This window comes from Poecilia mexicana, unplaced genomic scaffold (assembly GCF_051168715.1).
Source record: "Poecilia mexicana isolate PSO_F unplaced genomic scaffold, ASM5116871v1 scaffold_1, whole genome shotgun sequence".
In the NCBI taxonomy this organism is placed as follows: Eukaryota; Metazoa; Chordata; class Actinopteri; order Cyprinodontiformes; family Poeciliidae; genus Poecilia; species Poecilia mexicana.
Genome location: NW_028263370.1, coordinates 23232550 through 23247556, shown reverse-complemented (window position 1 = coordinate 23247556; position 15007 = coordinate 23232550). Strand labels below are relative to the sequence as shown.

General features: G+C 41.1%; 1 protein-coding gene across 1 annotated transcript in view; it reads left to right on the top strand.

Annotated features, from left to right (window-relative positions):
• Positions 1–283: 283 nt before the first annotated feature.
• Positions 284–15007, top strand: part of LOC106917021 (STE20-like serine/threonine-protein kinase) — a 23290-nt gene continuing 8566 nt past the window's right edge. The window contains exons 1-8 of the mRNA XM_014985679.2: positions 284–2338; positions 4555–4719; positions 9174–9222; positions 9465–9614; positions 10484–10556; positions 12302–12496; positions 12566–12647; positions 14320–14451. Of these exons, the coding sequence (XP_014841165.1) occupies positions 2165–2338; positions 4555–4719; positions 9174–9222; positions 9465–9614; positions 10484–10556; positions 12302–12496; positions 12566–12647; positions 14320–14451 (1020 nt within the window). The 5' untranslated portion in view covers positions 284–2164. The remainder of the gene's footprint in view (positions 2339–4554; positions 4720–9173; positions 9223–9464; positions 9615–10483; positions 10557–12301; positions 12497–12565; positions 12648–14319; positions 14452–15007) is intronic.

The window sequence follows — 15007 nt, the reverse complement described above, 5'->3', positions numbered from 1 at the left end:
GTTAGCAGTCATAATAAACTGCTTTTAGGATTTCATTTGATCAAAACTGGTAAAGCTGTGTGAACCTTTCAAAAATAGTTTTCTATATGTTAACTATTTACTTATATGATAACGGAACTATTACTGCTGATAGAAAAGTAATATCTAAGGAATAGGTTGTGAAACTCACAGTGTTAACTGTTATTCAATAGACAACTAATATAAATGTTGTTATTTTGATAACTAATCTTAATAAATATTTTTTCTCAATTAATACTAATGCATAATAAGTAGGATCGGGATCTTGTTCACGAATGAGGGAAGAAGGGAGCAGGGGATCCACAGGCGGATTGGTACCGGTCCGTCGTGGTGAAGAGAGAACTAAGTTCCTACCCTCATCTATGGTCATGAGCTTTGGGTCATGACCGAAAGAATGAGATCACAGATACAAGCGGCCGAAATGGGTTTCCTCCGCAGGGTGGCTGGGCTCTCCCTTACAGATAGGGTGAGAAGTTCGGTCATCCGGGAGGGACTCAGAGTAGAGCCACTGCTCCTCCACGTCGAGAGGAGCCAGTTGAGGCTCGGGCTTCTGGTAAGGATGCCTCCTGGACGCCTCCCTGGTGAGGTGTTCCGGGCACGTCCCACCGGGAGGAGGCCCCGAGGAAGACCCAGGACACGCTGGAGGGACTATGTTTCTCTGGTGGCCTGGGAACGCCTTGGGGTTCCTGGAGGAGCTGGAAGAAGTGGCTGGGGAGAGGGAAGTCTGGGCCTCCCTTCTAAAACTGCTGCCCCCGCGACCCGACCCCGGATAAGCTGAAGAAAATGGATGGATGGATGGATGGATGGATGGATGGATGGATGGATGGATGGATGGATGGATGGATGGATGGATGGATGGATGGATGGATGGAATAAGTTGGAGTAATGTATTATTTTCATTATCATATACTAAAACAAGCATATATAACCAACTTTTAAGTCCGTTCTTGTTCACTCTATGTATTATATTCTTCATATTATGCATAGATTCTAATTTATTATTTTTACTTGGATATAGAAGACGATTTAACATAAGTAAAATATTTGCATAATTAAGTTTTAGATTTGAGACTATGCGCTGTTTTTATTTTTATTTTTTCATTTTGGCTTGATCAATATGTCTAAAAGTCACTCACAATATGGTTGTAACTGTGACGTAAGCGTCAATCGCTAGCGTTGTCTGTAGTCATATGACCCACTCATTGAAACTTACAAAAAATTTTCCGGTCTAAATATTATTGATAGAAACTTATTGTAATGTCTCACAGCGTGTGATATTTCTTTTTTTTTTTTAATAATACTATACTGCATGTATCATTGCAACACATTGCATTGTGTCGCAATGTATCATGGTAGACGTAGTTTCACTGAAACAAAGAGACTTTGGATGTTTCCGTACTGTAACTAATAATAAAGCGCTCGTAGATCGCTTTGGTTGAGAAGGCGGCAGGGGGAGCAGTTAAGCAGGTGTGGTGTGTTTCTGTTGGTTACCCGGTCAGATGAGGGCAGCAGAAAGCTAATTTTAGCCTCATTTACCAACCGTTAACCAACTGTCAGCTCAAGAAGAAAAGAAATGCTGGCACGCGCTGGGGTGTGCGTGAACGCGCTCGGTCACTAAATCCGCTACGAGGCACCGAGCAGCCCGACCCGCTCCGGAAAAAGATGACCGTTTTAACGGTTTTAACGAACACTAAACCGCGGATAAACTGCGTACATTGGTGTCTTTTTGGACTGTAGCGAGGGACTTTGTCGGAATCAACGTGAGGATTTGGACAGTGCCTATTTTTTTGTCTTTTGTTTGTGTTTTTTTGTTGTTGAAGAAAGAGACCCACGGACAGACTGGGTTGTTGTCGGGCCAGTTGGAACAACGACGAGATTCCCGAAACAGTTACTTCTTTAAGAAAGAAAAAGAAAAAAATTATACACGTTTTACTTGCTGCAAAACGGTTAAGATTTTAGTGGTTATTATTCTATGTGTACAAAGTGTTTATATTATGAGTGAAATAGCCACTGGGTAGACTGGTCAGATTGGTGTCATAGGCTAAGCTAAGCTTTGGATCTGGACTGATATGGAAGCTTTTGAGTTTGTATTCCTAATGGGACAACATTAACCTGCTCCAAACCTGCTGTTTTGTCTTACTTCTTAATGAACTTTCAAGCAGGAGACATTATGTCGTTTTTTAATTTCCGTAAGATATTTAAACTGGGAGTGGAGAAGAAGAAGAAGCAATACGAACATGTGCGCAGGGATGAAAATCCAGAGGAGATTTGGGAAATAGTTGGAGAGCTGGGAGATGGAGCGTTCGGCAAAGTTTTCAAGGTTGGTTTACCCTTGATTGTTGCACTTTTGTTTTTCTTTTATGACCATGTTCTTATTTAAAAATGCCCACCTTTATTTCAATAATTCATAATTTAAAGCTGCTAACATAACTTCTCTGTATATTCAATCAAACCCAGGTGAAATGTAGTTATTACCTGTAGAACACATCATGGTCAGGGGTTCTATTCCTTTGGTAGTTTTAGAGAAATAATTAAATCAAAATAAAATCTACTCCCCACACAAGCACACGTCTCTGCTGGCATTGCAGAAGGAATGAGGCAAACGATGAGGGTTTTTTTTTTTAGCATATCTGTTTGTATTTTTATTTATTTTTTTGTTCCACTTTATTAGCAACATACCAGTGTAAACTGAAGTGGAAACGTCAGATTTTAGTATCAAAGATCAACAAAAGCTTTCATTTATGTTATTTTAAAGTCCCAACAATGCTTCCTGCATCACCTCCTACTTGCACTGAAAATAATCACCAGGCAGACTTGACCCCAATTCTAACATTTAGCCCTACCAGGGCAACATATCATCAACACCACAAACAGAAAGTACAAAAGAAAATCCAATTACTCTGCAGTCAGAAAGAGAAGTGTTATTCAAGTAAGCTCAGACTGAGGGTGGTGTCACCATTTTTAGATTTTTTATACCTAAAAATGCCCACCTTTTTTTTTTTAAGAGATTTGTATTTGTTAGTTCTGATGATGATCATTGTCTTCTCAACCCTTCAGTGAGTTAAAGCAGATGGCCGTTCACTCTGAGCCAGGTTCTGGTTCTGCTGGAGGTTTTTTCCTGTTACAGGGGAGTTTTCCTCTCCACTGTCACCACATGCATGCTCTGTATGAGGAATTGCTGCAATGACTCAAAATCAAGTTAATGTTTATTTTCGCTACTTGTTCAGGAGAAGTGAATGCTGCAGTCTGCTGAGTTTCCTTAAATAGAAAACGTTTTCTGAATCCTAAACTGAACTAGATGCATTGTTTGATAACTAACAGGGCTGCATGATATTCGAAAATCTTGCAGTCTATGCCTGTTTACTTCTTATTCCATCACTCTGCGATGGGCGAATCCATTAGTGTTCGTTGTGAGAACCGGCCGCTGTGAAACTCTGCCCAAGTGGCTAAATATTACATCAGCATGAAAAATACAAGTTCATAACACTTGCAAAATATTATCCTACTACCTCAGATGGTAATTGCAGTTGCTATCTACTAAGCCAAACCTTTTTTGGTTTATAAAAACCATCAGCTGGTGGTTTTTGTTATCCAGTAGAAAGTGGAGCTTGGTGGTTTTGGTTGATATTCCAGATCTAGTTTGAGTTGCAGGAGTTCAAAGCGATGCTTTTAAGCAGTTAGACGTTATTGAGTCTTGGAGGACCAAGACTCAATAACTCAATAAAAAAATCAGTTCAGTCACATATATGGTTTAAATAAATATTATATGAGTTTGTTAATAACAGTTTTATTTATTTAGTTTAGCATTTATTATTTGGTTATTTTATTTTTTTAATGCATAATAGTGTTTTATTTTGTGTCCAAACCTGCCCCATTTAAGAAGGTGAGAACATGGAATAAAAAGATCCTTAGACTGTAAAGTAGCATTATTATAATAAAACTGACAAAATAACATCCACAATAAAAGTTTTTAATATGAATAATTTTTTTATGTATTTGGAGTAAGTTTTAATAATTTATTAATTACAATGTTCATTTATGTAATTTTGAGTAAAAAGTCTTTCCATAGGACAATAAAGAGGCATTTAAAGTTAGATATGACGGCTCATATTTCCAGCTGCAGTCAGATGAGAAGAGCCTACAGATTATATAATTATCCAGAAATATTAAACTCCGCCGTTCTAACGCCATGCCTCTGTCTGCTTCACAGTGAAGCTCAAACTGTAAGTTACAGAAGTGATGGGAGTTTATTAAGCTTTAAATGCTGTTCATAGCTCACTGTGGAGCTGTGAATCAGCAGGAAGTGGCTGCATCCCATATCGCAGCGGCGTCTTCATTGAGTACATCCTGTCTGCCGAGGAGCCAAAACAGTCGAAGGAATTTCCACTTCAACATCACGAATAGCGAAGGCTTTAACCCTGTTGTTACCTCCTTCTGGCTCGGATGGTTCTGGCATGTGTGTGTTTTCTATATAACCTGTCTGAAGCTCGTATAAAGAAATGAAGAAGGATTAAATTGGTGTATTTTTACCTCCAGGCTCAGAACAAGCAGACGGGTGTCCTCGCTGCTGCCAAAGTCATCGATACGAAGACAGAGGAGGAGCTGGAGGACTACATGGTGGAGATCGACATCCTGGCCTCCTGCGATCATCAGAACATTGTCAAACTGCTGGACGCTTTCTACTACGAGAGCAAGCTGTGGGTGAGTGTCTGCTTCAAAAAGTTCAAAAAGATTAGTTTGACTTTTTGAATGAAGGTTTTGTAAAGTAAATATTAGTAATCTTTCATTCATCTGAAGAAGAAAGATGTCGTTTCACCTCAAGCTTGTTAAAAAAGTAAAAAATCTGACAAGCTGCATCAATAGGATTTGGTTTGTTGTCAACATTCTCATGGTCAAATGAAAGCATTCTGCTACAGGAAAGGGAACTTTGCTGACTGGCCAAAAATGTTGCCACCTGGATTTACCTAAGCAAACAGATCCAAGCCTCCTATAATAATAATTACTGCAGGCGGTTATCTTTCAGCTGCAACGAGTTCTTTAACCTCAGCTGATGCAATGAGTAGCTTCTCATTTCTTACACAAGCATGTAGAAAGACACACCCTGTGGCTGAGGAGAAGATGTTAGTCTGTTTAAGAAGGGTCAGATCACTGGCATCAAGCAGAGGCAGAAACGACTAAAACTGGGTCGAGAACTGTCCAACACATTTTCAAAACCTGGAAGGAAAGTGTAGAACCAGGACCCCATGCTTAAAATGGAATTCAGAAAAATTGAATTTTGGAAAAAATATAACTAAAATTGGAAAATAATAAAATGGCTTTCAAATAGGGATGCACTGATTGCAGTTTTCTGTCCTATCGGTGATTACCGATTTCAGAAATCCTGTCACGCCGATTTTGATTTTGACTGATACAAATTTTTTTGTCTGAAATGTTGTTAAATGCAGCAAGAAAGTCACTGAGTTGGTAACAGTGGGGTGACTATTGTTAACGTGCAGACATGAGGTGGTGGGCCGGTCTGTCGGTCAAGCCTCTCTCACGGGAGAACAGAACAGGACAGTGTTTGATTTTTAGACCTTTGCAGAGGTTGATAAGACCAGCTTTACACATATGTATCAGCTGATCGCCGATCTCCCAAAATTAAGGAAATCGGTGCAAATAAATAGTTGCACCCCTAATTTCAAGGGACCCTAACCATCATCTTTCAGGAAGAAATGTGGTTAGGAAACAAACCTGAATGGTGGTGATAGGTGAGCATTTCAAAGCTTTGTCAAATGAAAGAAGGACAACAGTAGAACTCTGAATGGTGTAATAGTGACAGTAAGAGCACAATGTGATGGGAAGTCAAGGAGTTGGGACTGAACAGCTGAGTGTCCATAAGAAAAACACTAATCTGCGAGGCTAGCTGGAGAAAAAGGCTTCAATCTCCAAGGAACCACAAAGATTCTGGAGAATACATATTTAGAAGACGGTGGACTGTATAAAAACTGCCACAAAGGTCAAACAGAGAACAAAATAGTTTTGGGATGTCACTGTTTTTATTATCAATCTGAAAGACAAAGAGGAGGATGAAGGAAAGCAGACTGCTGTGGGAGCAGACATGGAAGCCATCAAACTCACCGTTTACTCAGAACATTTCAGACCTGCTCCTTTTTCATCGTAGGTCGTCTTTGTTTGTGACAGAGCTAAATGTGCTGGTGGTGAGCCTGTCACTGAACCACCAACTACCAGTTTAAACTCCCAACCAGAGTTTTTCCTTCCTGGATGGGAGACATTGCTGGGGCTCTCCTAGTTATCAGGTCATAACTGTCTCATTTCCAGAAAAGCTGGAATTCTTTTTTCTACGTGTGAAGGAAAGGTTGAGGAAGCTTCTTTCAGCCAGCTGTCCAGCAGTGTGCATCAGCAGGAGGGAAGCAGCAGCTTCATGTTCCTCTTTGGATCCATTCAGAGCTGATCAGTGGAGCAGCTGGTAGCAGCGAGGCTTTGGGCTCCTTCTGCAGGGATGTATCTGCTTCAAACTGAATGACTTACTGGTTCATTTGGGTGGAAGACAATCAGTTCAGTATCTTCACAGCTTTTTCCTGTTAACTTAATTGTCTTTTGTATGTCAAATATGAATAATCGGATAGTTTGTGTTGCACAATTTCAGCCACATTCATCCTGTCTCCCTGTCTTTATGTTGCATCATCTGATGAAAAAAAATTATTGCAAAATTCCTTCTTTTTTTTTTTTTTTTACTGCTGCATTGTGGGATAAAATGTGGTTAAAGTTCACATGAGCTGCAGCAACAAGCAGCTTTAGGAGCTGTTAATCATCATACCAGTTTATAATCTGTTCACTCCAAATGAGACCTTTGTTTTTAATTTTCTTACACGTTCCTTTAAAACATTGATCTAATTAATTTCATGTCTAATGTTTTACTTGTATCTCTTCTAGTTTGTCCTCGTATATTAATATCCAGCCTAAGAGGTTAGAGGACTTGGACTGCAGTAACTCAGAGTTTTCTTTTTCCTATCATGTAAATAATCTGAGTGTGGCAGGTCAAAGGGCAGATATAGTGAACAGGAGATGACACAGAAACATCACCATGGCGCTCCTGTGAGTCGGCACACGAAGGTCTGAAAAGGCATTCTGAACGTTGTTAACTCTCATGATCAGCTGGTGTTTCATTTCAGTGCTGTGTTGAGCGCTCTGCCCTTTTCCTCCCCATTGTCCTCCAAACAATAAGCTCATTCTGATAGAGGTAGAGTTTTCTCCTTTTCCTCTTCATGTCGCACCTGTTCATGCAAAGAGGAGACGGACTCTAGGACATTTCCTTCTCCTGATGAAAGACTTTATTCTGTAAAACCCCAGAGGCGGCCGCTTCACGGCTGTTACTGCGCTGCGTTTCCTCACTGCTGCGTCTCTGTCATTCCAGTCGCTGCTCTTCACCACAACATTTCAGGTGGAATCACCTTCGACCACATCCGCCCTCTTTGTGTCACATGAATGGCTTGGAAAACAAGTGGTGCACGGTTCTAAATAGAGTTCAGTGTGAATGTGTCAAATAAACAAGTAGGGAGGAAGCCGCGGCCCTGGCCTGTGGTTCCTCTGTTCACGCTGCCGCGCTGAAAAGCCTCTGGCGGCCATTGTGCCACAGCAGAGCCTCTAAAACAACAGAGGAGCACCAGAGGCAGCCAGGAGCGCTGTAAGACGGGGGCGGTGTGTGGCCTGGAGCGGCTTTGTTGGAAGTGGAGCGGTCCTGAAAATCTCAAGTGAGCTCAGGAATTCCACTGAAGCTTTTCCTTGTTGTTGTTAGGAGTTTTTCACTTTCTATCTGGTTGACCATATCAAACACTTTTGACAGATGTGTAAACCACAAAAAGTTTCACGTTTTGCAGAAGTGTAACTTCTCTTTTATTCAGATAGTAACACTCGGCCAATATTTCTCAATCTCATTGTGGGGGGGAGGCTGTGCGAATGCTGTGCTGCTGAGGAGAGCCTCCAGATGCTGCAGACGGCTCTCCGTTCATACAAACTGTAATCCTATCAGCAGCAGAAGGCCTGAGGTCTGGCAGTGTGGAAAGCCTCAATCCTCTTACGTCAGCCGCCACACTGAGGCCTCTGAATGCCTGTAAGACCGTTTCATTCATGAATGCTGGGTGGTGGTTCGTTCCCACATTGTTTCAGCCAAGATATTAGTTTGGTTGTTTTTGTATTTTTAGCTCCAGAAGGTTCTAGGAAGAAGTGAATATTTCTGTTGAAATCAGGAACAGTTTCTGTCTTATGGTTCAGCTGCTTTCTGAGTCACTGAAGCTCCTTTTTCCAAGTGATTACCCTGAAGCCTTAAATCCTGCAGTTTCAATCAGAGCTGCACAATATTGGGGCAAAATCTGGAATTACAATATTTTCTATCTCTAAGATATTTATTGCAATATAACAAGCAGGAATTTTCAATTGCTGACCTGAGTAGCACCTCATATGCTGTAAATAATTAATCTGCACTGATCTTGGCTCTCCTTGTGAATGTTGCAGGTATTGTTTGTATTTGAGAGTTATTGTTACTGTAAGGGTGCACAGTATTCAAAAATCTTGCACTGGTTAGTGCAAACTGGTAAATATTGTGATATCAGTTTCCATATCTGCCTATTGTCGTCTTTCCTCTTTTTCTCCTCTGCACTTCCATCACTCTGTGGCTGTTGGACATGATTCATGTCCAATCTGAGACTCAGTCCCACTGGCTAAATATTATATTTTATAACAAGTTTATAACCGTTGAGCTATTAACCAACTGCTGTTGCTTCCCAAACAGTCCTTTACCTCCACAACGTTTTGAAGAAGCTTTGATGGCATGAGTTTAATTTCCCTTTAGGATGAATAGAGTACTTTTGGTTTGAATTGAAATCATTTTTTATTTTCCTTCTGACAAACTTACAAATTTGGAAAATAAAATCTTTCACATGTAAGAAACTACTTCAACAGCCATTCTGAAAAAACTGGAGAGGTCACTTATGGACAATTAAAGGTTATTTTGGGGAGACTTAATAGTCTGGTTAAAAAAAAGCCGTGAAAGTAGGTGAGAGGTCAAATCTTCTATGAGCTTCATGTGTGTTTTATTTGAAGAAAAGCAGATGTTTGGAAGCTAACGCTGGTCCTGTGTTTTCTCCTGTCGTTGGCAGATCCTCATAGAGTTCTGTGCAGGAGGGGCAGTGGATGCTGTCATGCTCGGTGAGTCAGCAGTTCCACTTTTTATCACAGGTTGTTTCACTAACAGGGAAACGGCTTGAACCAGCAGCGAAAGTGAAAAAAGGCCTCAGCGGACCACCCACATGGTCGCTTTCTTTCTTGCTTTCTGCAAGACTTTAATTGTGGTTTAAGCCGTATCGCCACCTACAATTAGGCTACATTAGCGTGCCATGCTGAGCTGATTTAAAGCACATGCTCATGGCAACCGTCCCTCTTCTGCTCAGAACTGGAGAGACCCCTGACCGAGCCGCAGATCCGGGTGGTGTGTAAGCAGACCCTGCAGGCGCTCGTCTACCTCCACGAAAACAAAATCATTCACAGAGACTTGAAGGCCGGCAACATCCTCCTCACTCTGGACGGAGACGTGAAGCTGGGTAAGAACCAGCTGGTGACGGCGCCATGACGTCCCGTGTTCTAAACAAAGGCTCTGTTCTTCACATGAATCTAACCTCTGCCAGCAGATACTGCAAATATTTACCAATAATTCAACATTTTAGATACCTGGAATACTGTTGTGATGTTTTCCTCAAATGATTACTTAATTATTTCATTTTTAAAACAAAGTGTTAGGTCATAAACACAGTTCTGCCACTTCAGTAGTTTTTAACTCCCATTATTTTAGCCTTGGTAATTTAGACCCATATTATGTTCATGTAACGCTTTTCTGGTGATTCATTTCAAGCATCTGGACTAAATAGAAGAAAGAATGTTGGCCTGTCCAGCTTTGTGCTCGTTTTCAAACTGAAAACTTTCTGTCAGTAATACTAGATGATAAAATCTTATATTCTGAGTTTAAAGAATCAACTTTTTCATGGCTCAGTCAGAATGCAGAAAATCGACTTTAGCAAAGCAGACTGAGCAAATATTACCAAGATGAGAAACACTGACAGACTCTTGCCAAATAAATACAGAATCAACCACAGAGAAACCTAAAGATTCATACTATTTAATAATAAGAGCTTTGAAATGAAGTGTGACGCCTCAGTATCTTATTGGTTTGTGGCTTTCCTGTTCAGCATCCACCGTTTGGTGCTGCTGACCACAGAAGTTGTAGTAATGCAGGTTTATTCAGAGTGGCATGAGTCATGGTGAAATACACAGCAGACATTTTGTCCAGTGACATAACACACACACAGAGGTGTCCGAGTATCTGCCTGCAGGAAAATCAGACTGTTGGTTTCACATGACCCAAAGTCTCCTGATTCAGTTATTCTGACTCATTTCTGTGTTTTGTGGCTTTCAGCTGATTTTGGCGTATCGGCCAAAAACACAAAGACGCTTCAGCGGAGAGATTCTTTCATTGGAACGCCTTACTGGTAAGTGGAGGAATAATTCCTCTATTTTAATGCAACATTTTATAAAAAGTAAACTTCCCAGAAAATATTGAGCTGCACAAAAGCATTTATGAGCTTTTTCATCAACTTCAAGGTATTTCATTAGGCTTCTATGTGATTGAAAGTTGTGCATAATTGTGAGGAAGAAAAAAAATTATACAAAGTTTTAGGGATTTTTTAAATGTATTTTTGTATTGCAATATAAATGTGAGAAGTTTTCTGTGCCTGCTTGACTCAATCCTTTGTCCAATTATAGCTACAAATTATATGCAGCCTCCAGCAGGTTTTCTGCTGTCTGTTGTGTATTTAACTTCATCTTCCCGTCAACTTTGAGCAGCTAACAGCATTTCACACCGGTTAGGGCAAAACAACAATTGTCTCAAACAGAACGTTGACCACAGCTGGACAGTTTCTCATTTCTTCATTGTTTCCAGTTCTTCCAAGACAACTTCTTCTGCCGTTTGCAGTTATTCTGCTCCAAACATTGACGCGTGTTTTCCTGGCGCTGCTCTCTGATAGCAGGCGACATGTCCACTGGTACATCGCAGTGGTTGAGATGTTGTTTGGAGATTTGCACTCTTGCAGTGACGTAAATCGCAGGCCAATCAATGCATGCATTCTGCTACCAATGAAATTGCTTGCGCACCATACATGGGAAGAATCTGAATGATCTGCTAAAGGAGACGACTCTGAGCAGGACAGACTGGAGAAGAACCAGTTAAAGAACTGGAGAGGCTTTAGAGGAGCCTACCCTCATCCTAGCTGATCATGGCCTGATCCGCTGGGATGAGGGTCTGTGTGACATAACACACAGTCCCTCCTCTCCACCACCTCCATCACATCCATGAACACCAGAAACAGGACTGGTGGACAGGGGACAGCCCTGACCGAGTCCAACTGGAAACAGACTTGACTTGGTGCCAAGAAGGCAGAAGCAGCTCTACAAGGAATGATTAGAACCAGTTTTTATCCATCAGCCATCACCATGCTGAATGCTGCTAAGTGGTCAATTTGGTCAGTGGTCAGTTTTCAGTTAGCTTTTTATCAAGGGATAAATGCAGTGTAAGTAATTATTTATAATCTTTGTTTTAGGTGAGACATTGTTTTTATCTGGAGATTTGCACCTAAATGTTGTTGTACAATGTTTCATTGTTAGAGTGACAATAAATATTCTACTCTACTCTATTAAAAGCCACCCAAATACCCCATACTCCTTCAGCATCCCCCCAAAAACCTGGAGGGACGCAACATACATGTAAGAGCATTACTACCATGACACCCTCAGTGAATCCACGAGGTTAGAGTAGTGGGAGTAGAAGCAGAGAACTACGACTAATGGAGATCCAAATAAAAGGAAGAAAGACATTCAACATAAACAACTAATAATACGTAGCATACATAGGTCACATAGCAAATTAAAAGTAAAAGTAACTACAAAAATAAACAATTACAAAAAGAGGCCATAGATCAAAACTAATTAATTATACTGTAATGAAAAACACTCGTTCACTTCATATGGAAAACCAAAACAATCAATATAGCACATTAGGACTAAGAAGAATTATTCACTATAGTTGTTTCTCTTGCAAATATCTTCATTTACACATGAGGATAAATTAATTATCCTCATGTAAGTAAAGAAAAAAGCCCAGCACACATTTCAGGTTTTTATTTGTTGAAACATTTTGATAAAACGTGAAAGTTGAAGGTTGGATGCATGTTTTCAGGATGGCCCCTGAGGTGGTGATGTGTGAGACCTCCAAGGACCGACCATACGACTACAAGGCCGACATCTGGTCCCTGGGGGTCACCTTAATCGAGCTGGCGCAGGTCGAGCCCCCCAACCACGAGATGAACCCCATGAGAGTCCTGCTGAAGATCGCAAAGTCCGACCCGCCCACACTGATGCAGCCGTCACGCTGGTGAGTTGCCATGTTTCTGTTTGACGGCTGAGTGAACAGCTGACTAAATGTTTGGTTTTCTCTGCTCAGGTCTCCAGAGTTCAGCGACTTCCTGAAACGTTGCCTGGACAAGAACCTGGACAGCAGATGGACTGCAGCGCAGCTTCTTCAGGTACCGTCTGTCCAAAGCTAAATCTCTCAATGTGTGATTATCCCCAACACCTGGCCACTTCTAAGCCACTTCCTCCCCCACCTCCACCCATGCACCACCTGCCATCAGAACCCGGTGCGACATCTGTTGAGCCGCTCTGTACGCTCTGAGCCGTCTGTCCCAGTAGGACTGACACTCATCCCTCTGCTGGAGCTGACGTCAGCAGAGCAGGCTTTGCTTTTTCCGAGGGGTTTAAGGTGCTAAACCAGAGCTGCTCATTCACTCAGTGTGCAGACAGGCAGGCCAGCCGGACGCATTTTACCTCATGCACATTGGGAAAACCACAGCACTGCACAGACGACGCAATGGGCTTAAAAATGCAAAACAGCGGCCTGCCGCCGATGAAGGTTCTGATATCTAAGAAGCTTCACATCATCAGGCCTGCCATAGAATACATGCAGCAGATTTCTAAACCGAAGAAGGTGAGACCGTGTTTAAATCTTGCATTTTGCTGATGGATTGAAGTGCTTTTACTGCTAAGTGTAGGCAGACGATGGTTAGTGTTGAACACTCAGCTGGTCTTGCATAATGTGTTTAATGTGTTATCACAATCTTAAACTTTGTGCAGTTTGTGTCTCTAACTGGGTTCAGTTATCAGCGGAGTCACGTCTCTGCTTCTTATCACTCTGAACAGCTTTCAACTTGAAAGTAAATGAAGCTGAAAATAGAATAGTAGTTTTTCTTTCCATGCACACAAATCAGAAGGTTAAAACAGAAATGATCAGATTTGTTATTAATTTGCGGAAAGTAAAGAAAAAAGATTAGTAATAGCAGCTTCTGCATTTCTCTTTGCAGACGCTCAGACTGAAATATTTACTGCTTGATGATTTGACCTTCTAGTGAATCACTGCACTAAGATTTGGTTTTTTCTAAAAACGGCTTCACATCTGCACTGCATGGAGTCGACCAGCTTCTGCTGCCTCTGAACAGGGTTTCAAGCTCAGGACAAAAACATCAGTTTTAATGTTACTGGAGGAGCAACAATTGCAGTTTCTGGCTGAAAAACAGATTTTTATTGTTTATTTTTTTGTCAGAAAAGTTGCTAAATATAGCGATGAAGTTAGCAGCAGTGGGGTGCCTATTGCATAACTGCTCATTTGCAGACTTATCAGTCAACAGCCATCTCTAACGGAGCAAAAGAGGACAGCGGCTGATTTTCAGACCTTTGCCGAGGTAAATAAGAAAATAAGATCTGTTTCACTTGTAAGTATCGACCGAAATCTTAAAAGTAAGGAAATCTGGGATGATTTCCTTACTTTCCTTAAGTGGGTTGACATCACAGACCCAGATGTCAACCCACTTCACTTCAGCGTTACTCTGGCTTGAATTTAGTGTTTGCGGTCGTCTGACAAACAACATTGTTGCTCCATTTTGCGTTTTGAACGTGTTCTTAAGCAAATCATACTGTAGTCTCTTCTCATCATGTTATTTTTCTATCATGGGTTTTTTGTTGGGCGTCTTGATTATCTTCACATTCTTCTAATTGTTTGACTGTTTACAGGTAGCTGACACCCAGCAGCTGATCATTGGCTGAGTCTTTGAGTTTGGTTTCCATTTCTCTTCCTATGAACAACGCCTGGAATGACATTGGTTTTTATCTACCAACAAGCCTTCGGTCTTGTCTTGTGTGCAGCATTCGTTCGTCTCGACTGTGACTGACAGCCGGCCGCTGAGGGAGCTGATAGCCGAGGCGAAGGCTGAGGTCACCGAGGAGATCGAAGAGCACAAAGAGGAAGAGGAGGAGGAAGAGACCGAGGCACATCTGGTGAGTAGATATTTACATCAAAGTCTATTTTACTGGATATTTATGACGTGAAAAAAAGAGTGGTTGTTAATATTTGATACTTTTCACTCATAACTCAAGAGTATTTTAACTGTATTAAAAAGAAAATGCTAAATACCTATTGTGACTGTAAGATCTGTTATTTTTGACCGTAATAGAAACAGCTATAGCCTCATATTCAGTATGGAGGCAGGGAGATCAAACCGTTTATGTCTCAAAGTACCAACAGCTGTCCAAATATCTTCTCTTTATGATCAAAACAAAACCAGGATTGGTTATAATATAAACATTTGTGAGCTTGCTGCACATTCTAGAGGTATGCCTTCTGTTTGAATCAGAAACTAAAATCCTACAGGAATTCAAAAAGACTCAAGTTCAGTGTTTGTTGAGTTCTGAACATGAAGTTAACAGAAAGAGGATTGTTATTCAGATCATGCTTTTATGGGCTAGGCATTTCTGCTTGATGGAAAATTAAAGATCCTAGTTATTGTTTTCATCCTCAAAAGCCAAGAAGGACGTGGGAATGCTGCCACTGCAA